This window comes from Helianthus annuus, chromosome 1 (genome assembly GCF_002127325.2).
Source record: "Helianthus annuus cultivar XRQ/B chromosome 1, HanXRQr2.0-SUNRISE, whole genome shotgun sequence".
Lineage (NCBI taxonomy): Eukaryota > Viridiplantae > Streptophyta > Magnoliopsida > Asterales > Asteraceae > Helianthus > Helianthus annuus.
The window spans coordinates 84,061,387-84,083,480 of NC_035433.2; the positions used below are offsets into that span (position 1 = coordinate 84,061,387).

The following is a 22,094-nucleotide window of genomic DNA, read 5'->3' on the forward strand; positions in this document are numbered from 1 at the left end:
AGCGAATAAAACTGATTTAAAACATTTTCATAATCAAAATAGTTAGTGGGTCTTGAAGGCATGGATTACAGGAATACACCTCTGTTCCCTATTACCCTGCATATACCAAACAAACTTGCGATTAGTTTATGCACAGCTATTCATAATCATTTTATCATGAAATAAGGATACCTGAACAAATGTCTCGCTCGACCAATAGTTTCCGTTGACGCATTATGCAAGGTTCGCTCGGTCCAACAACTCAAGCAAATGTTTTCTATGTTTTTTAGGGGGAAAATGGGTGGATCTCTCCACAGGGCATACAAGACACAGGTCATTGGCGGAAGCCCGCCAAATTTAACATATAAAGTTTTTTTGTATGTTAAATATGGCGAGCTGCCGCCAATAACCTATGTTTTGTATGCCCTGGGAGAGAAGCACCCATGTTCCCCCTAAAATGCAAAGAAAACATTTGCTTGAGTTGTTGGATAGATTACACAGGCTCAGTTTTTGCATCACAGCCTCAAACACTTTGAGTTCAGATAGATTACACAGGCTCAGTTTTTGCATCACAGCCTCAAAACACTTTTAGTTCAGACAGATTAAGAACACAAGGTCAGCTTATGCATCATAGACTCAAAACTTTTAGTTCAGACAGATTAAGAACACAAGCTCAGCTTTCGCATCACAGCACACTTTCAGTTTAGACAGATTAAGAACACAAAATCCGGAGTAGACAACAAGAGTAATTTGCCACTAAACTTAAACAACCTTTAAAGCATGATGTACACGTGTTTTAAGCACAAGAAACAAATATGTAACCTGACAGGCTCAGCTTATGCATCATAGCCTCAAACACTTTCAGTTCAGACATATTAAGAACACAAGCTCAAAAGAGATAAACTTACAACTCTTTAAAGCCCATTGTACAAACCTGTTAAGCACAAGTGTTGAAAACTTGTTTTCCATGTTGAAAACTTGTTTTCCACCTGGTACCCACGCGGATCATATAATGGTTAACTTGACCCGTTTTTAGTTTAATGGATCCTATATAAAGTTTCATTCAATCTATCTATCAACACCTGAAGACTCAGACATGTAATTGAGGAAAGTGTGAACACAACTACGGGTAAAGCCATGGCTGCAACACACGGTTGCAAAGTGAGAACTATGCAACCTGGATATTGCCCCGCCAAGATGCTACTCGGATCTTCTATGTACCCTCAAAATACAATCATCATCACAGTCTATTGTGTTATGTAACCCCGCTTTAAAGCATGATGTACAAGAGTAATTTTCCACTAAACTTAAACAACCTTTAAAGCATGATGTAAAAGTGTTTTAAGCACAAGAAACACATATGTAACCTCACAGGCTCAGCTTATGCATCATAGCCTTAACAGTTTCAGTTCAGACATATTAAGAACACAAGCTCAGCTTATGCATCATAGAGTCGACACTTTCAGTTCAGACAGATTAACAACACAAGCTCAGCTTTTGCATCACAGCCTCAAACACTTTCAGTTCAGACAGTTGAGTGTAGTTGAGGGTTTGTAGAGTGTTGAGCTTCATGAAGTACTTATAGACACTGAAGCAAGCAAGAGACAAAAGTAGGATTAGTTCAACTGAGATAAACTTACAATTTCAGTTGAGTGTAGTTGAGAGTTTGTAAAGTGTGAGTAGAGTGTTGATATCTCTGAATTATTTATAGAGACTGAAGCAAGCATGCTGTCTTTCAAGCATGCTGTCTTTCAAACAGTGTTTGTTGAGTGTTGATATATTAGCTCAAACAAAACCTCAACTTCCTTTTCCACAATCCTAATCCCAATTTTAGTGTATGTCGTCAATAGACGTGTCCTCCATCATACAAGAAAAAGACATAAGAGCATCCCACAGAACAAACTAAAATCAAAAATACATAACAATCTATCTTTTCACTATTCCATATCTAAAATTGACCTAACTATCATAATTTTCATTGAACTACAACACTTATCATCCCCAAAAATGACCTAAATATCATAATTATCACAAAACCATGACACTTATCAGTCCCAAAAATGAAGGAAAAGATCAAAATATAACAGAACAAAGTAAAATCAAAACTACAAAAACAATTTATCCTTTCACTATGTCATATCTGAAATTAACCTAACTATCATCACCAAAAATACAAATTCAAATATCACAAAACTTTCAACCTAATTTGAAATAACCGCATCTACTAACAAATCTACATCAAGATTAAAGATAAATCAACATTTAGAACCTAACCTGAGTCGATTCATCACAAAACACATGCGAAAATCCTTCGTAAACCTCAGATTTCGTCCTTCGAACATCTGTCAACCGCTTTACCTGAAAAGTAAGAATCACAAAAGAACATGGTAAGATATATAACACTCATTGCAACTTATCAGAACATCAAACGGATCCCTTGTTCAAATCTGTGGATCCCTTGCCAGATAAAGCTTGTGATACATCTCATGAAACCCTAGATCTGCTCATCGAGCATCCCACAGAACAAACTAAAATCAAAAATACATAACAATCTATCTTTTCACTATTCCATATCTAAATGACCTAAATATCATAATTATCACAAAACCATGACACTTATCAGTCCCAAAAATGAAGGAAAAGATCAAAATATAACAGAACAAAGTAAAATCAAAACTACAAAAACAATTTATCCTTTCACTATGTCATATCTGAAATTAACCTAACTATCATCACCAAAAATACAAATTCAAATATCACAAAACTTTCAACCTAATTTGAAATAACCGCATCTACTAACAAATCTATATCAAGATTAAAGATAAATCAACATTTAGAACCTAACCTGAGTCGATTCATCACAAAACACATGCGAAAATCCTTCGTAAACCTTAGATTTCGTCCTTCGAACATCCGTCAAGCTCTTCCTATCACCTCAATGGTTGTAGCTTTCTCTTAGATATCAACAATTTTAGCTCTAAATATGTCCACTAACCGCTTCACCTGAAAAGTAAGAATCACAAAAGAACATGGTAAGATATATAACACTCATTGCAACTTATCAGAACATCAAACGGATCCCTTGTTCAAATCTGTGGATCCCTTGCCAGATAAAGCTTGTGATACATCTCATGAAACCCTAGATCTGCTCATCAAACGGATCTGGTGATAGATCCAAACGGATCTGGTGATAGATCTCATGAAACCCTAGATCGCCGAGAAGAGAGAGAGAAGAGAGAGAGAAGATCTGATGTTGTTTTGTGAGATGTGTGAGCATTGAGAGAGAAAGCAATTGGTGATCCGTGTGAAGTCAAAAGCAATTGGTGATCCGTGTGAAGTCAAATGGACGGTCCAGATCTTGATCCGTGTGAGAAAGTTAAAAAATTGGACGGCAGATGTAGAACCGTGTAAAGGGTAAATGGTTTTGTGTTTTCTTGTGCCTTAACAGTTGTACATTGTGCATTAAGTGTTTTTTCAACACCTTGTTCAATTACCATGTTGTCCTTCATATATGTTTATTAAAGTAGTATAGATATAGATTGGAAGATTAAACTTGTTGCAAGAGACTTGTGAATCCAAGAGTGATGAGAAGATGGTTGTAGAGAGGATTAGAGAATGTGAGGGTACGTGTTTTGATTCTTGTGATGATTAGTGAATGATTAGGGAAAGAGATTAGGGTTTTAAGTTGTTAAAGTTTCACTAATCACTCTACACACCCTTAATTATTACATTTTACACAAGCACCACATCTCACAACAATTTCACAGTTTCTCCACCAAGTTTATGCATTTAGCAATTCTTTCACAATTAACACATAACCATATATAATCACATAATACCGTTTCATTGCATCAAACGTATACAATTTCAAAGCAATCAATTGTGCAAGTAAACAACTAAATAATAAATGAACGTGCAATAAATGCTAAGTAGAAAAATCTTGGAAATTCGAGTTGTCACATTATCCCCAACTTAAAAGAAATTTCGTCCCGAAATTTGGTACGCACTCACTGAGGAAGCTAGGTAAGCTGTATTGTTCACTGGTTTTCCTGGGGTGTCACATTGTGTATGTATGGGAGTACGTGTGATCGTAGGCATGAATGTAGAGACGTATGAATGTAGGTACATATGTAGAAGCGTATTTATGTATATATGAAGATACGTATGATAGTATGTATATATGTGAAGGCGTAGAAATGTACGTATGTATGCAAATGTGTATTTGTGTATGTATGGGAGTACGTGCGATCGTAGGCATGAATGTAGAGACGTATGAATGTAGGTACATATGTAGAAGTGTATTTATGAATATATGAAGATACGTATGAGTGCAGGCATGTATGTATTGAGGTATGGATGTATGCAAGAGTATATGTAAGTATGATTTTGGATACGTTAAGTGTTAATGATATTAATCATGTACCTGGAAAACGAAGATTTACGCAGGTACATTATTGAAGACTCACAAGGGAATGGATACGCTAATGATATGCTTAAAGTTAGAGAGAAAGCTGAATGGAAAGTGTACATGTATTGAGTCTTGTTTATGTATTGTATACTAATGTGATGAATGTATGTGGTGAGTGCAGGTTGTACGAATCACGGGTGGTTATCACGAGGTATAGAGCTCGAAGAGCGAGTCACAAGCTAGATTGTACGGGAATAACTGAATATGTATTATTAGTAATAAGGGCTTATGCTTTATTTTTTTTTGTAAAAGATACATATTAAAACGTACTTTCAAGTAAGTCATGACGTTAATAATGAAAGAAATTTTATGGCATGAGTTTCCGCTGCGACTTTTTGTCAAATATGAATTAGGGTGTAACAAGTTGGTATCAGAGCCCTGGTTTGAGAGAATCAAGTAAAAGGAGGTAAATACTTGAACTCAAACCGGTGTGCTCTCGTGACCAAGAACCCGTACAATCCAAGACTCGATCGAGGCCTAAATGCAAAAGCGAATGTAAGTATGTATTAGATTATGTATTTGAAGGAAACTAATAGTATGTTATGTGCAAGGTAAGCTTAAGAGTTTGAAGAGGGTGATCCGTGAATGCAGAATAGGATGAACGCCAAGGCGGGCGAAGGTGCAAATAGGTAAATTAACCGCAGGTACACAATACTAATATGTATGAGTACCGATGTCAAAAGAAAAAGGAAGGGGTCTCCTTGGGAGAGTAATTATTAAACAAAAGACAATGATGTGGTCTTGGGGAAGTTTTAGAAATATGCACGAAACTGAAACCCATCTCTCGGGCATAAGGCGATGATTACACGAAGGCACGAAACTAGTGTGTGGATTGCGCACCTGGCCAGTATGCAAGAAGCATATGACGTTTGTAAGACCGTGGCAATTATTGCAGGTATGTCCGGTAGAACTGGGTAGCAGGTGGGCGCTATGTTGTAGCGAATGCGAAATAGCAAACCCATTGCGGATTTGGTTATGCTAACGAAGGTTATGATAAGCTATGCGAGCCGACCGGTTCTAGCGAACAAGTCGAGCAAGAATAAGCTACCATCCGTTTTGAACGGGTGACTTTGAATGCTCTATTGAATGCTAGAAGCTTAATCCGTTATACGGATAGAAAGAAGAATTTATGTTAAAAGCGAAAAACCCAATTACTTGGGTAGTCGAATGTGTATGCTTAACTCTCATTGAGAGTGTTTATGCCAAACCCAATTACTTGGGTAGTCGAATGTGTATGCTTAACTCTCATTGAGAGTGTTTATGCCAAACCCAATTACTTGGGTAGTCGAATGTGTATGCTTAACTCTCATTGAGAGTGTTTATGCCCAACCCAATTACTTGGGTAGTCGAATGTGTAAGAAAGAAGAAAGCTCATATATGGATGGAACTAAAATGAAGTGATTATGATTCGACAACTGAGATGACTAACTTTAAAATCTTGTTGCTGAAGGTAGGTAAAACTTTAAGTTTTTGTTAAACACATGTAAGGAAGAAAAGGTACGAATGATATGTTTGAAACCGCTAGATGGATTCAAACATAGAAGGAATGAAGGGTATGGATGTTACATTTAAATCCGTGGGACGGATTTAAAACATAAAAAGGATGTAATGAATGCCTTTATAAGTAAGCATGAATGGAAGGAAGTACGAATGTGTACCCCAATGCATCTATGATAAGTAAGAAAAGTCAGTTTACCTTAAGAGGTCAAACTACAAAGATAGGCAAAATAAGTAACCTTAAGGAATGAAACATGGAATGTGTAATAGCATGTACATAAGAAGTTGTAAAAGGATTATAGACGAATAATCATCTAGTATAATGAATGTTCGAATGAAATATGCTAACTGCTAAATTGTTGATGATTATGTTAGAACTCTTGATGTGACTATTAAGTCAAACATAAATGTGTGTGTGTGTAAGAGGAAATGAGAAAGGTTTCGGGGACGAAACCGTATTTAAGGGGGGTAGACTTGTAACACCCCAAAACCCGAATGTTTATACTTGTCGTATGTTCCTATATAACTTAGTATGAAATAACTAACTAGGCTAATTAACCTAGTTAAGTGTGTGGTTAAAAGTCTTAAATGACCAAAATAGTGCAATTTATGTTAAGTGACAAAGATGAGGGGCCAAATGGAACAAGATGAAAGTTAAGTTACTAAATAACAAAACTCTCACACACAAACACACATATCGTGTGTTCGAGAATGAGCAGGAAGCTCCCATGGAGCCAAGAACCCTAGCTTCATCCTTTTCATCAAATTGGAAGGATAAATGAAGCTCAAATTCAGAACCGAACGCGAATTTGTGATCACCTACACTAGGGGATCATAAGGTATGTCTTAGATTCTAGATTTGATGATTACCCACGAAGTGGGTTATGTTGTAGATCATGAATTGGTATAAAATTGAGCATGAGTATGTGTTAGATTCATCATTTGGAACATGGATTATGCATGGTTTAGGTTAATTTGATGTTTAAGGGTGAAACCCGTTTGTTATGGTGAAGATGATGACATGGGTAAATCATCTATGTCTAAATTCTTGCTTAAAATTGATGTATTTTGATTTGTAAGATGAATTCTTATGAGGGGAATTGAAAGAAATATGATACTAGTATGTTTGATGTTTATGCATGTATGATTCATGTTGATTAGAAGGAAGAAATTGATGAATTATGTATGAAATTAGAAGGATATGCATGAACTAGTTGTACACTATGCTTACAAGGTAGTACACATATCAAAAGTATGATGAAATTATGAAGAACCTGAGATTAGATCACTTGTAAGTGATTAATAAGTAGTTATGAAGTGGGTTTTAGATGATGTAATGTAAATTGATGATTTGCTTATGTTAACAATGTTAGGAATCATACATGTGTGTGAGTGTTTAAAGAAATTGGATAAGAAATGGTGAATAGTTGTTAGATGAAGTGAACAAAATGTGATGATAATATGTATGATGTTTAATTTTAAATACCACATGTTGATTAGTAGAAGGATTTGATGAACTATGTATGAATTTAGAAGATTGTGCATAAATTAGTTGTACGTTATGCTTAAAAGATGGTACGCACCCTAATCGTATGATAAAATGTATGTATTGTCGTCCGTATAGTCGATTATGATCTTGCGAGTATATAATGATAGGTCAAAAGTTAAACTAAATGAACCGTTGACTTCTAAAAGTCAACCGTGTATAAGAAGGATGGTTAGACGAGTTGTCATAATTGTAAGATAAAGGTAAGTTATATGGAGCGTGTTTGACAAATATGTGTTTAATGCGATGACATGATGGTTTACATGAGTTTGAAATGATATGAATTTGGTCACATGTATTATGCTTGCTAGAAGTAACTAATGAAATTCAAATAGGAATTATGCGATCGATATGATCGTTAACATGCACAATTATGTATGCTAATAAGAATGTGATTTCGATGACATGGAAGTATAGGAATCATGTCGAGACGGAATCAAGCACGGAAGGCTAACGGGTCAAAAGTGGCGAGGAAACGAGTATGAACATGGACGCACGAGGTAAGTGATTTTTGTAATCACTTCTTAGTTGTTTATGTAAAGTTATGTGCAATTTAATTAAGTATGATGATCGAGGTCAAGTAGGAAAGAATTGTATGAGACCGATGAAGTATTAAACGGATCTTAGTTTTGATCCGAGCGAGGTATGTGTGATTAAGAACTGTAGCTAAGTAGTAGGATTGGTTACTTATGCAAGGGAGTCCTTTGTTGTTAAGGATAGAGCAAAGTTGACAAAAACGCCCTTGATGGGTAAAACAAGCAAATGGTCTTAAAAGTTGATTACAAACAAGCTATTTGATTAAATGAATGTTTTGAAAAAGCAAGAAAGCGAGAAGTATGGTTGTCGTAAGCTAAAGACCTTAAAATGCACAAATACCCTTAACGGGTCAAAATAAGCTCTTGAGCGAAAATGGGTCAAGAGGATGCAAGACATCCGAGAATTTAATCTTGTATGATATACAATGTTGACATTATTAGGTTCATAAGAAGTCTTGGTCAAACAAACAAGTTTTGTGGATGAAGGCATGAACGGGTCGAATAAATCATAAATGAATAATAAGGCGATAGTGTGTAAGTTAAGAATTTCCTTAATCCGGATATGGGATTTTAAGTTCATATGATAGTGTGTAGGAAGAAACGGGAGGTCAAACGGGTAAACGGTTCAAAAGTTACGCGCGTTTTAGTGCGTACGGAGGATGAAACGAACCTGCAGAAAACTGCAAAAACTAGAGGGCGTCGCCGACGGGTAGGGGGCCGTCGCCGACGGGCAAGGGAAAATCAGTTTTTGTGCTGACGGGTTAATTACCTGTCTACGGGTTTTTGGGCTACGGGCAAATGCAAGGCCCGTCGCCGACGGCCCTAGGGGCGTCGGCCTTCCCAAGTCCCAAAAGCTGAAATCTTGTTATTTAAGTTAATTTATGTACCGTGGGCTTCAGTTTGACATCCGTGGACTACGGTTGACTTTCCAAACATGATTTTGATGGTTCCTTAGATGTTTATGGGCTATAAAGCTAAGTCTAAGACCGATGTTCATAATGTATGATTATGTAAGAGGTACGCGTGATCTAGTACGTGTTCGTTAAAGTATGTACGTATGTAGATGTGTATGTATGTATGTATAAAGATATGTACGAGTGTATGCATGTACGTAACGATGTAGGAAGGGTATGTATGTATGTAGAGGTGTATGTATGTATGCAAATGTGTATTTGTGTATGTATGGAAGTACGTGTGATCGTAGCCATGAATGTAGAGACGTATGAATGTAGGTACGTATGTAGAAGCGTATTTATGTATATATGAAGATACGTATGATAGTATGTATATATGTGAAGGCGTAGAAACGTATGTATGTATGTATGCAAATGTGTATTTGTGTATGTATGGGAGTACGTGTGATCGTAGGCATGAATGTAGAGACGTATGAATGTAGGTACGTATGTAGAAGCGTATTTATGTATATATGAAGATACGTATGATAGTATGTATATATGTGAAGGCGTAGAAATGTACGTATGTATGCAAATATGTATTTGTGTATGTATGGGAGTACGTGCGATCGTAGGCATGAATGTAGAGACGTATGAATGTAGGTACATATGTAGAAGTGTATTTATGAATATATGAAGATACGTATGAGTGCAGGCATGTATGTATTGAGGTATGGATGTATGCAAGAGTATATGTAAGTATGATTTTGGATACGTTAAGTGTTAATGATATTAATCATGTACCTGGAAAACGAAGATTTACGCAGGTACATTATTGAAGACTCACAAGGGAATGGATACGCTAATGATATGCTTAAAGTTAGAGAGAAAGCTGAATGGAAAGTGTACATGTATTGAGTCTTGTTTATGTATTGTATACTAATGTGATGAATGTATGTGGTGAGTGCAGGTTGGACGAATCACGGGTGGTTATCACAAGGTATAGAGCTCGAAGAGCGAGTCACAAGCTAGATTGTACGGGAATAACTGAATATGTATTATTAGTAATCAGGGCTTATGCTTTATTTTTTTGTAAAAGATACATATTAAAACGTACTTTCAAGTAAGTCATGACGTTAATAATGAAAGAAATTTTATGGCATGAGTTTCCGCTGCGACTTTTTGTCAAATATGAATTAGGGTGTAACAATCATACACAAGGAAATTTTTGTTATCACCTATTTCTACCTCTAATGGCATAGGTAATTTCGTTAGTACAAAGGAAGGATGCTGAATAAATCCATGTGAAACAAAGGATTTATTCGCACCCGTATCAAATAACACATGTGCAGGAATTGAATTTATGGCAAATATACCTGAGACCACATCGGGCTCTGTTTTCGCCTCCACTGCTGTTAAGTGGAAAGATCTTGCTTTTGCTTTTGGTGCCTCTGTGTGTGTACTCTTGTCATCCTTCTTTCCGACCAACTCCGGGCACTCAGATTTCTTTTGACCCGGTTAATAACATTTGTAGCACACCGACACTTTCCCCGGGCACAACGCAGCCGTGTGCCCGGTCTTCCCACATATAGGACACGGCTTGTCCTTAAACCGGTACTCACCCTTGTGCCCTTTCCCGCATACTTTACAACTTGGCGTACTGCTCTTTCCTTCTTGCTTCTTCGATGAGTCAGTCGTGCGTGGCTTTTTCGTAGGGCTTGGATTAACCTCTTGCGCCCTTCTTTCACCCCTTTCAATTTGTTTCTTTAGCTCTATTTCTCTTTCTTGAGCAGTATTGATAATTTCAGTAAGGGTCTCATATTTTGAGGGAGTCATGAACTCCCGATACTCTGCGCTTAGCATGTTATAATAATAATACACCTTCTGTTCTTCGGAGGTCACAAATTCATCGCAAAACCTCAGTTTGTCAAGAAAGATCCCCGTGATCTTATCAATAGATTCGCCTTTCTGTCTAAGTTGAATAAAATCCTCTTTGATTCGATTGATAACCGCTTTAGGACTGTGATGTTTGAGGAATGGTACCTTAAACTCCTCCCATGTCATTGCTTTCGCCGCTTCACTTCCGATTTCCTTTTTCTTATTATCCCACCAGTCTTTTGCTTGACCTCTCAGCTGACCCGTGCCATAAGCCACGAAGTCACTTGTATCACAGTGGGTTCTCTCGAACACCCCTTCAATATCACTCAACCATCTTTGGCACACTATCGGATCCACCTCTCCATGATAGAGTGGCGGTTTACATGCCATAAACTCTTTGTACGAGCAACCCTTGTGCTCTACAGATTTTTCCTTAGCTATATTAGCATCATCTTCCAATTTCTTGATTCTCCCATCAACAACCGATAATACCGTATTCTGAATCTTATCAATAAAACCGGATAAGCTATTTTCGATTGCGTTTCCTACTTCCTCGGCAATCACTTCTCTCATTTGCTCGGTGACTCTTGGCACCGCTAAGTCATTTCCCATATCCGTCATCTTTAAAACTGAAATGTTTACATTTAAACATTAAACGTTTCATTTATAACATTGCTTCTTTTGTTTCGGTTTAGCCAAGTTTTCAACTTGCTTTAACCGTTCAAATTTGGTGCACTTTCCGGGTTTGAGTGTGTTAACACGCTCTTCCCATGCACTTCAATTCCTATCTCATTCTTACATAAGACATAATTTGTTAACATAATAAGTTAATTCTTACCGGATGATCGATTGAGCTTGAACCGAACACTTTGTTGACAACCTTAAGCTCTGATTACCAACTTGTAACACCCGTCTAATTTACTTGAATTTAATATTAGTACAACCCTTTTTTTTGATAAAATATGCTTGGTTAACATAGATTTCATAATTATAGTTCATTAGTAGCAAAGACCTTAGTCGACTAACGACTAAGTTAAAACATCCAAAAGTTGTTTAACAATTTGTTTACAACCCATAAACATAACCTATTAAAGTTTAAAACATTGCGGAAGCTTGTGAATAGTGTTTGGTTCTTCAAAAGCTAGCTCGATCATCTTCCGGTTAGTTCCAACATCACCTAGGATTAGAACCACAACAATTGTTAGTTTTGATAAGGTTACAATGGATATAAACAAGTTCCAAGAGTCAAACAACAAAAAAATAATTTTTTCTCTATTCAAGGGGGCGTCGCGTGACGCCAAGGGCCTAGGCGTCACGCCTAGCCCTGTTTTTCACAGAATGTTTGCTCAGCTATTGTTGTACATTCCCAACTCCAAGTTTATTCAATCCCAACTTAAAATCGCCATAACTTATGATCCGTAAGTCCGTTTTTAGTGATTCTTTTTCCTACACGACCGTATTTAAATTACCGACGTGTCTACCATAATTGTTATCCCGAAAATTTGGTTTACGGGCTTAGTCAATAAAAGCTCTATTTAGATATTCAACCCACTATATTTACACAACTTTGCTACCGTACAATAGCAACCTTGAGGCGTTTTCACCTAACATCCGGGGCCTAGCATCACTCGCATTTCCTTACCAATTCCATGGCTTAATGCTCTTGTGCCTGATGTCACTTTTGCTAAGTAATTAGACACCAATGCTACAATTTACACCATTATTCGACCCGTCGGCTCATCTTATGGAAAATCCTCCAATGTCATGCCTACCAAACGGTTCTTTATCAATTTAACTGTATTAATTCAAGTAACAATCATGGTCACTATTGTCGTGATTCCTCTTATAACATCTATTCAACCCGTTTGACTATCTAGTGAAAACCATCACTTTATAAACAAGTCAAACCCAATCCCAAGTCTTTATTTTGACTTGTTTGATGTTCGAGTGAACTACGCCACTTTAGAATGCATCAAACACATCCCTCACGCTTCGATTCTATCTATACATTAAACTCAAACAAATATGCACAATTTAACGAGACTAAAGTCACGTACCTTTAAAGCACTCCTTTTCCACGTGTATCCCCTCCGGCGTGTCCGCTCGACGTTCCGGATTCCTTGCCTAAAGAGTTCAATTCATAACAAGTTTAGAACTCTTTCTTAAGCTTTAACGCATCATTTTCTTAACATATTCAAATCTGCGTTTTACCCAACCTTTAATATTTTAACCCTAATTTAGGCGTTCCATCAAACACCTAGCGGGTCAAATTTCTACATGATCTAAACCAAGTTCATGACTTGAAATTATCATCCAAATTAACTTCAATTTGACAATATACACATATTTTTAACATCAATACTTTTAGGGATTATCTCAAAATTTCAATTTACACTAGACAAGAGTCTTAATCCTAGTGTTTATCAAGTTCTACTAACATATTAGTCACCCACTATGGTGATTTTGATCCATACAATCATCATGCAAGGATTTGACGAGAAATCATCTAGGGTTTGTCCCTAAACCTTATATCACTCCCAATTTCATGTTTACAACACCTAATTAAGCTCAACATTCAAATTTCAATCATATGCAAGAATTTGGGTTGAATCAAAATGACCTAATTCGACATACCTGATGATCCTCTAGACGAGGTGATCACAATTTTATGTTCAGATTTTGATTTCAACCTGATTTGGGCCTTCAATTTGAGAGTTTAGTAGAATTTTAGGGTTTGAGAGTGGGGGTGTCGCCCCTTTCATGTTCTTGATCGACCAGACCTATCAATCGAGGGGTTTGGTTTTGTTTTTAATTAAAATCAGTAATATAAGTTTCAATTTTTGACAACATTGGCCCCTCACCTTTGTTTTACATAGAGTTTTGTTGTTTTAACCCTATTTAAATTATTTTTAGACTCTTAGTTAACTAGGTTATAAATTCCTAGTTAATTAATTCTTGTTTATTTAAACTCTATAATTCTAATATGAAGTTTTATATTTTCGGGGTGTTACAAATGGATACGAAAACAGAATTGATTAATCAACATATGCTCTGATACCACATGTTGGATCATTTCTGTTTAAACATAATGGAAAACATGAATGCATACCTTTGATTGCATCAATACAGGCCAACAGAGAATCCAGATAGAGATGCAGCAACAGTGTTTGACATAGTTGTCAGTTTTGTCTGGTTCCTCCTAAAGGTGCAATCTAATGATGGTGGTAAGAGAAACCGAATAAGGGTGTTCGGTTGGGAGAGGGAGGCGAGATTGATGTTATGTGTTATTAGGGTTTGTGTAATTGTCTAACCCTTTAACCTCCACATTATTCTCCTTATATATGCACCCAGGAGGAAACCCTAATTAGTTAATAAGGGTAATTAGGCCCATCAACAATTACCAACTAATTATTTAATAGGATTGTTATATATTTTGATCCATGTAATGTAAATGATTATAATGGCTACTAGATTAAATATAATATAAAAAATATATTTAATCTTACAGATGAGCCTTAGTTAACAAGAAATGGATCAATATAGTTTAGTAGTTATGAACAATGTTTCATATGTTTAATTGTTTTATTTGGATTATTTGTTTTGTGAAATATTCAATATAGATTAATGACTACTTAAAACACGTAATAGCAAGTCATAAGCTTTGGATCAACTCAATCATGCCCCGATCATCTATTCTGCTGCGGGTCGGGGTGTGACAATTGCAGTTTGTGCAAATGTTTTTTTGTACTTTGAAATTGAATACGGTTACATGAACGAGTTCGTATTTGAAATATGTCCGATTTTGCGTTTAATCAAATCAAATAGTTTTTAAGGTATTAGATATGTATTTGATTCTTTTCTACATTGGTAACTTACGTAGGATGTGTTTTTAGAATTTGAAATATGTCTGATTTCGCGTTTAATCGAATCAAATAGTTTTTCTAAAAGAGAGGGATTTTTATAGACCAAATACACTTTATTTGTTTAATGTATTAGTTAGTTAAAATACAAGAAATACTTATAATAACTTCTTTTTAAGAAAGCGATTAAAGTCAATATTGATAAAAAGTTATTATCAATTTAACTGATACGTATTGGAACTTGGAAGATAAACACGAAAAATAATGGTGGTTATATGTATAAATACTCATTTTTTTAAAAGTCAGTTGTTTTTTTTTTTTTTTTTTTTTTTGTCTGGTTATTTACATTCTGTAACTGTTACGACTAGCGGGTTTTGGAATTCTGTGAAGGTGAGTGTAGAGTTAGTGGTTGAGGCTGTGAATCTCAAGTCTGCTAGCTAGCCGTTTGAGGTGATGTACCACCCTCGCGCAAGCACGCCTGAGTTCTGAGTGAAAGCGTCAACTGTAAAAAGGATTACTCATGCATTAGCTGGTTCATGGCATGATTTCTTTGTTTGATGTCAAAGATCAGTTTCGTTGGCCGAATTCACCTTGGAGGCTTCTTGTGGAATACTCTTTATCTAGTACGCTTTATGAGTGAGATATTAATGAATATGTATTTATAAATGAGATATTATTGATTATGTATGCATGTTTGTTAGTTGGTTTCTTAAATGTACTAGTTTGATATGACTTTTGGTTTCTGGTTACCAACAGCGTGGGATGAACCCGATTTGCTACAAAACGTGAAACGGGTCAGGGGTGGTGGTTAGTTGAGTAGGTGTCGTATGTGCCATTGATTCATCTTTCTTTGTTTTCGCCTCTAAGTTTGTGGTCTATAAAATATCCCTCTCTTTTAAGAAAAGTATTGTGTCTCTGTTTTTTTGGGGGTTATTAACCTCCATTCGACCATTGGTGTTTTAGCGAGTGTATTAGGCGACGTCGGCTGTGGTGACTGGTATATTTGTGCGTGGAATGTTGGTATTCGTTGATTTGGGAGGTGAAGCCACATCGCTAAAACTCCACCATTTCCCATTCCAGTATATTTGTTTCATTCAGTTGATCGCCTACATATACTGTTCTAGCTAGTTCTTGGCATGTCGCGTACACAACAATGATAGTGTGTTGCTACTAGATATGACAACTCCGGTTGCAACCATGACACAATTGAGCGGGCTATTTTTTACGACGATGAGGAAGCGTGCTTCTGACCTATTTTCCCCTTTTCAACGACCATGATGATCTTTTCAGATCTGAGTCAATTGGTGTTGGTGATTTCGTTTTGGTCACTAAAGAGTAAGGCAAAATATTGTTCCAATTTCAATTATGTTTAATGTTCCACTTTAAAACATCTGTTTTTGATATTTTTAATTTTGGTTTTGTTATAATGGTCATGGTGATTCTAACATTTCCATATTTTTTTATATTAAAATAAAGTATATAAAAACTTATATTATTAAACGGGTAGATTACGGGTAAGTTGACTGTTCGAAATTTGAGATATTTAGACGAACTAGGATCCGTTTAATAATTAAATTATAAAATTACATTATAATTGACCTTACTCCGTTTTAATGAAACTTAGGTCAAAATGTAGATAAAAATATTCTCGTTCTAATAACATATTGGTCGTTTTATAAAACGTCATATCTTTGAAGTTATAAGCGATAAATGAGTGAAGTAGCTTAATTAATTATACTAATAAGAGAATAATAAATTTAAAACTTACATATTAATTGTAAAGGTGTACGTGGAACTTGAGGCATGGCCTCCAAGTTCAAAATTTGAAGTATAAATAGAACTGAGTGCTCACCTTTATCCTCTATCCCTTCTTCTTGCTCTCTCGCCCTCCCTCTCTGTCTCTTCTACATTCCAAATTTTTCTTTAGTATTTCACAACTAATACTCCAAAGCTCTGCTCCGTTTTAAGTGTTTTAACGCCTGATCATTGATTCGATACCCTGTTCGATCGATCTTGAACCCAGTAACGGATGCCAAGGCGCTGCCTGACAAAGGCTATGCTTTGTAAACTACGTTTGGGTTCTGATCTCGTTATGTATTGATAAAGTTGAATTAGGTTATTACATTAAACACAGGTGAATTATATATTTTATTAAGAGCTTAGAAGTTATACCCAAGATTATATCAGGAGGGCTGTAATTAAACCCTAAATTACAAAGTGAGTCATTCTTCTTCTTCTCACATTATTGTGAACCATTTTATTTAACATAATTTGCAAAACCCTAAATGTTTTTAGTTATAATTACAGTAATTAAGTCTTTATATTCCGAAATTACTGTCAGTATATGAGAATGCTTTCAAAACCCTATTTGCTATACATTATTTGATATACATTATTTGATATACATTATAGGTAAGTCACTAATAACAATTGTATATTTATATACTATTTTCATAATAAAATTTAATGACATTATAGTGTATTTAATAAATGTATACTAAGATACACATGGTGAGATTTTAAATATTATATTTAATATTTAAAATAGTATATTATAAACTATAAACCTTAATGTATATCATAATAAAATTAAACGATATATGTCAATTATATATTTAACTTTTAATATACTAACACATATATCGTGAGATTTTAAATATTATATTTAATATTTAAAATAGTATATAATAAACTATAAACCTTAATGTATATCATAATAAAATTTAACGATATATGTCAATTATATATTTAACTAAGATATACATCGGGAATACATTATTTCAAAACCCGATTCGTGAGATTTGGTATACATTATTTGATAAGCGTCACTAGTTGAAAGAATAATCAACAGTGATATGACCTTAGTCACTAGTTGAAAGAATGATCAACAGTGATACGACCACAGTCACTAGTTGAAAGAACGATCAACAGTGATACGGCCACACTCACTAGTTCAAAGAATGATCAACGGTGATATGACCACCGTCACGGGAATCGCCTAGTGACAATTACCTTTGAATAATAGTAAGATATAATATATGTATTACTTCACAACCTTTACTATTGGACGAAAGTTAGCCAGTGAGTGATATGACCACCGTCACATCGGAGCTGCCACTATGTGACAAATACTGATTGAGTTTTGGGTAAATATAAACAAATGTAAAAACCCTTAATGCTGTAAAGTATAACAATATATTTTTATAAAAAAATGGAATTAACTCGCCAATATTTCTTGCTGATAAAATGTTTTCAAAACGCCTTTCAGGTAATTTGTTGTAAAGATAATAGAAGCCAGCTATGGAGCACTAAAGACTTAAATAAAGTGGCTATAGTTACCTGAATAAAAGAAGAAAGTTATGTTTTAGTTATTTGGGTTTATCCCTATAAAAACATTTGAATTGAATGTGGGTTTTAGCCCATTTCTTTAATATTACAAGTTGGTGTTTTTTATAAACTCTGAAATTATTTCCTAACTACGATCCTGATAAAAAAAAATTTCGCTACGTATTTAACACACACCAATACCATCTGACAGGTTCACGGCCCTCGCTGGGGTGGGGTCGGGGGCTGTGACAGTGATACTTGAGACTTTAAAAGTTGACTTTTTTCCATCAAGTTATGGTGTTAACTGATGAGACTAACAGCACCGTGTCAGCTGTGTATTAGCAGCGTATCAGACTAACAGCAGCGTATCAGACTAACATTAGTGTATTTGCTGAAAGAATGACAAAATAAACGACCTTGCCACCTCTTTGTTAACCGTTTGAATAGGTGTACAAGCCTAGGAATGAGCTTGGTTTCAACTGGTACCGAAAATCCTAAAAAATGGGTATCGGTACCCGGTGTACCGAAAATACCTAGTTCGGTACTGGTACTGACCGGTATTTGTAGGTAAAAACCGGTACCGAGAAGGTACCGAACCGGTACTGAAAACGCTAAATGTCGGTACTGAAAATATATTGGTTCGGTAAATTTGGTACATGTACAAGTACCTATACCGGTACCCGGTATCATTTGTTCATCCCTAGTTTGAATAGAGAGATTGTTTCAAGTGAGACCCCTGACTCGATAGTAGTTTTGCATCAAGCCTTGGACCCAAAGCACACAACACTTGACGATCTGGACAAAGACCAATGATCGGTGCATATACCTCGTTTGTTTTGACTAGATAACATGTCTTAAGTGAATGAGCCTTAGTCATAACTCTTTCAAATTTTAGAGCTGCATTAATAGAGTCAAGTTATATTGTTTTGAGGGTAACAAATATAAGATGGCGAATCATTATGGTCCTCACCAACAATCAAACAAATGTCTGATGGTGAATCATGATGGTTCTCGTAAAAACATTAAACATGTGTACTAAATATGTGGTGGCTAAAAATCTACGGATTCTCACCTTGATCTATACTGTATTATTTAATGTGATCTAGTTTTTTCTTTTTTTTTATGCATTATTATATTTTATTCAAACTATATATTATTTAAAGTGCTCTAGTTTTTTCTTTCTTTTTTTGTGTATTATTATATTTTATTCAAACTAAGATTTTGACTGCATAAATCATTTAAATATGTAAAATCACTATTGACGAAATCTACACATGATATGCTCATTAACTTTTACCGTTTTACACATATAAAAAAGTTTCATTGGGAAAAGTATAAAGCTGCATTTTTAAATTTTGTTTTGGCTTTAATTATTAGCACGAAAAGAAATGTATTACTATCAAAAACAAATATTTAAGTGTTGAGAATTTGGTCAAGTGGTAAGATATATATGTCTTTCTTAGTGGAGACACATGTTCGATTCTCACTTGCGCCATTTCAACGAACATCTGGGTGAATAGACAAATCTAACTTTTAATCCTGGGTTCGAATGTGACGGAGGGCGAGGGTTTACGGATTTCATAATGTTCACACGCAACAAGCAGGTACTGTCTCACGGCGGTCGATGAGTCAACCTTGAAAAGAGCCCTGCTTGTTATGCAAGAAAATATCTGTGATGACATATGACGTGGAGTGAAACGATCGGTGGGTTAAAGATAAGGTGCCATCCATGCATGCAATACAACTTTATGTGGCTACGTTGTATATAATTTTAATAAACCAATCAAAATCATTCAACCTTATATATATATAAAGCACAAACTGAACCTCTTAACTTTGTAGTTCAATCTTCATATTTGAATCTTTAAGTTCTAGCAACTCTAGTAAAGAAGAAAATGGCGGCATCCATCTCCGCTACCATTTCTATCTTCTCACCATCCTTCCCTCAGCTCCAAAAGCCTATGATCGCCACCATCGGTTCTCCATATCTTCGTACGTGTCAATAATCAAATCAGATCAATAATAAGAGCATTAACATTCCTTCCATGATTTTTATTCTATAATTACACTTAAAAACACTATATTTTCAATTAAATAATATTTTTTATACCTTTATCATTACATTTCTGTCTTCTTCAATCACAACCAATTTTAAAACAAATTAAAAAAGAATATACAAAGTAAACAGTGTTTCTCAAATGTACAGATGAACCAGAACATTTTATCTCTAATCCACTCACGACTACTTTTTATAATACAAAGATCACAGACACAAAATTTAATGTAAGGGATGTGAATGCTCTAAGTCATTATTTATACGGTACTGGTTTATATATATATATTAACGAAAGTTGTTAATCTTGATCAGGATTGCCATCGATAAGCAAGGCAGGGAAAGTTAGATGTTCCGTCGAAGATAAGCCTCTTGTCAAACCCATCGATGATGCACCACCAACTCCTGAAGATGACTTGACTCCACAAGCACCCTGTCCAGGTAATACAATAGCTATCTTCTGATTTCTTTGAGTATTTTCATATGATTCGAACGAATACCGTGTTAGAAGAGGGAATTAACATGTTAACATTTGAATGAATTGTGAAGATGAGGTGACTCCACAATCACCGTGTCCAGGTAATACAATGGCTATCTTCTCATTTCTTTGAGTATTTTCATACGATTCGAACGTGTTAGAAGAGGGAATTAACATAATATATTAACATTTGAATGGTTAATACAGGAAAGAACTCATGGCCGGAGCTTGTAGGGAAAACTGGAGAAGTGGCAGCAGCCATAGTTGAGAAAGAGAATCCACTTGTTAATGCTATCGTGATATTGGATGGAACTCCGACCCCTAGGAATTTTTCGTGCGAACGTGTATGGGTGTGGGTGAACACTGACGGGGTGGTGATTCGAACACCTGTCAGTGGATAATGTTGTTTAAAGTTTGTCCGGTAAGAAGTGGATAATGTACCAATGATCTAATAAATAAGATGTGTAGCATATGGTTCTTTTGTCTTTAGTTTACAAGTGTTTAGTATTAAATTGGTGTAATAACTGGATTAGTTTTTTTTTTTTTAATGACATAAGGTTAAAATGTTGCTAACCGGGTTACTAGTTAGTATTATTAGGTTAATATTAAAACCCCTTATGTCTGGATTTGAATCTAGAACCTTCAAGAAAAGCAAAGCTTTCTATCTTCCCCTTGATTATTAGACCAAGGGATTATTGGTAATAAGTGAATTAGTTGATAGTGGAGTTTATGTAAGCTAATAATAGGCGGCTGAGATTTGGCAACTGCAGATAATTTAAATGATTGAAGCTTAAATATAAATGATTAAAGCTTCAATATTATCAGAACATATAATCTGTTTTGTTTGTAAATAAACGATGAAGGTTAAGTTTTTATATTAAAACTAAAGCAAATGACAAAATTACCCTCAATTATCTAAAAGATCAAAAACCATTTATATATACTCTAATTTACAATATAAAGGTGCATTAGTATGTGAACTATGTGCATAAACAACTTGTACGGTGGTATTTTAATCATGTGTTGGTTTTGTGTTAGAAATAGATGGTTTGGTGATTTTAATTAATTCTTGTGCTTAGTATGTGTTGTGTTTGTTTTTTTGCTGCTCACTTTTCTTCTTCAAGGTTTTAAAATCTACTTAGAGAAACTATGTCTCAACTTCAACATCTTCTCTCTTTCTCTCTTTAAACATCTAGCATTATCTTTTCTTTTTCCTACTCCTTTTCCGGTGTCGTTCCTATGGTGGTTATGGATCTACGATTGACAGAGAAAGGGGTAGGTTGATTCTAGAAAGAGAACCAGAGAAAGAGATTGGTTGCCGTTGCCGACGGCTCCGGACGTCTATGCCAGGGACAGACTTAAAGTGTGTTGTTGTTTCTTTCATGCTTTGTGTTTGACGTTGTTGAGTTGTTGGCGCCGATGTCGGTGAATCACTAAGGACTTCACACCGTCTGCAAGTAGTGGTTTCTGCATAATGTTTTTGAGGTGTCGATGCTTGTGGCCATGATAAGGTGTAATATATACTTGAACATTGATGATAGTGGTAAGGCATGGATGGTAGGTTTTCAACCTACAACCC

At 35.4% G+C, this 22,094-nt stretch overlaps 2 protein-coding genes across 3 annotated transcripts; one reads left to right on the plus strand and one right to left on the minus strand.

Annotated features, from left to right (window-relative positions):
• Nucleotides 1–10,437: 10,437 nt before the first annotated feature.
• LOC110923916 lies at nt 10,438–11,418 on the minus strand. The gene is made up of 2 exons (XM_022167996.1): nt 10,799–11,418; nt 10,438–10,699 (listed from the first exon to the last, which is right to left on the minus strand). The coding sequence occupies exons 1-2, from the start codon at nt 11,416–11,418 to the stop codon at nt 10,438–10,440; spliced, it is 882 nt and encodes a 293-aa protein (XP_022023688.1).
• An 8,395-nt stretch (nt 11,419–19,813) lies between these two features.
• LOC110937716 (wound-induced proteinase inhibitor 1) lies at nt 19,814–21,004 on the plus strand. 2 transcript variants are annotated; one of them, XM_022180171.2, is made up of 4 exons: nt 19,816–19,976; nt 20,353–20,478; nt 20,587–20,616; nt 20,723–21,004. In XM_022180171.2, exons 1-4 carry the CDS (start codon nt 19,880–19,882, stop codon nt 20,914–20,916), a joined length of 447 nt encoding a protein of 148 aa, XP_022035863.1. In that variant the 5' UTR covers nt 19,816–19,879; the 3' UTR covers nt 20,917–21,004. The 2 variants fall into 2 exon arrangements, with proteins under 2 accessions (XP_022035872.1, XP_022035863.1); XM_022180180.2 differs by lacking the exon at nt 20,587–20,616 and having other exon boundaries at nt 19,814–19,976.
• Nucleotides 21,005–22,094: the final 1,090 nt, after the last annotated feature.

Bases quoted from the DNA above. Each gene is read 5' to 3' on its own strand.
- LOC110923916 (XM_022167996.1), bottom strand. From the start codon at position 11,418: ATGACGGATATGGGAAATGACTTAGCGGTGCCAAGAGTCACCGAGCAA. The intron at 10,700-10,798 runs GTATTATTATTA...TGCTCAAGAAAG, and splicing joins ACCTCCGAAGAACAGAAGGT to AGAAATAGAGCTAAAGAAAC.
- LOC110937716 (XM_022180171.2), top strand. From the start codon at position 19,880: ATGGCGGCATCCATCTCCGCTACCATTTCTATCTTCTCACCATCCTTC. The intron at 20,479-20,586 runs GTAATACAATAG...TGAATTGTGAAG, and splicing joins TCCACAAGCACCCTGTCCAG to ATGAGGTGACTCCACAATCA. The intron at 20,617-20,722 runs GTAATACAATGG...TGGTTAATACAG, and splicing joins TCCACAATCACCGTGTCCAG to GAAAGAACTCATGGCCGGAG.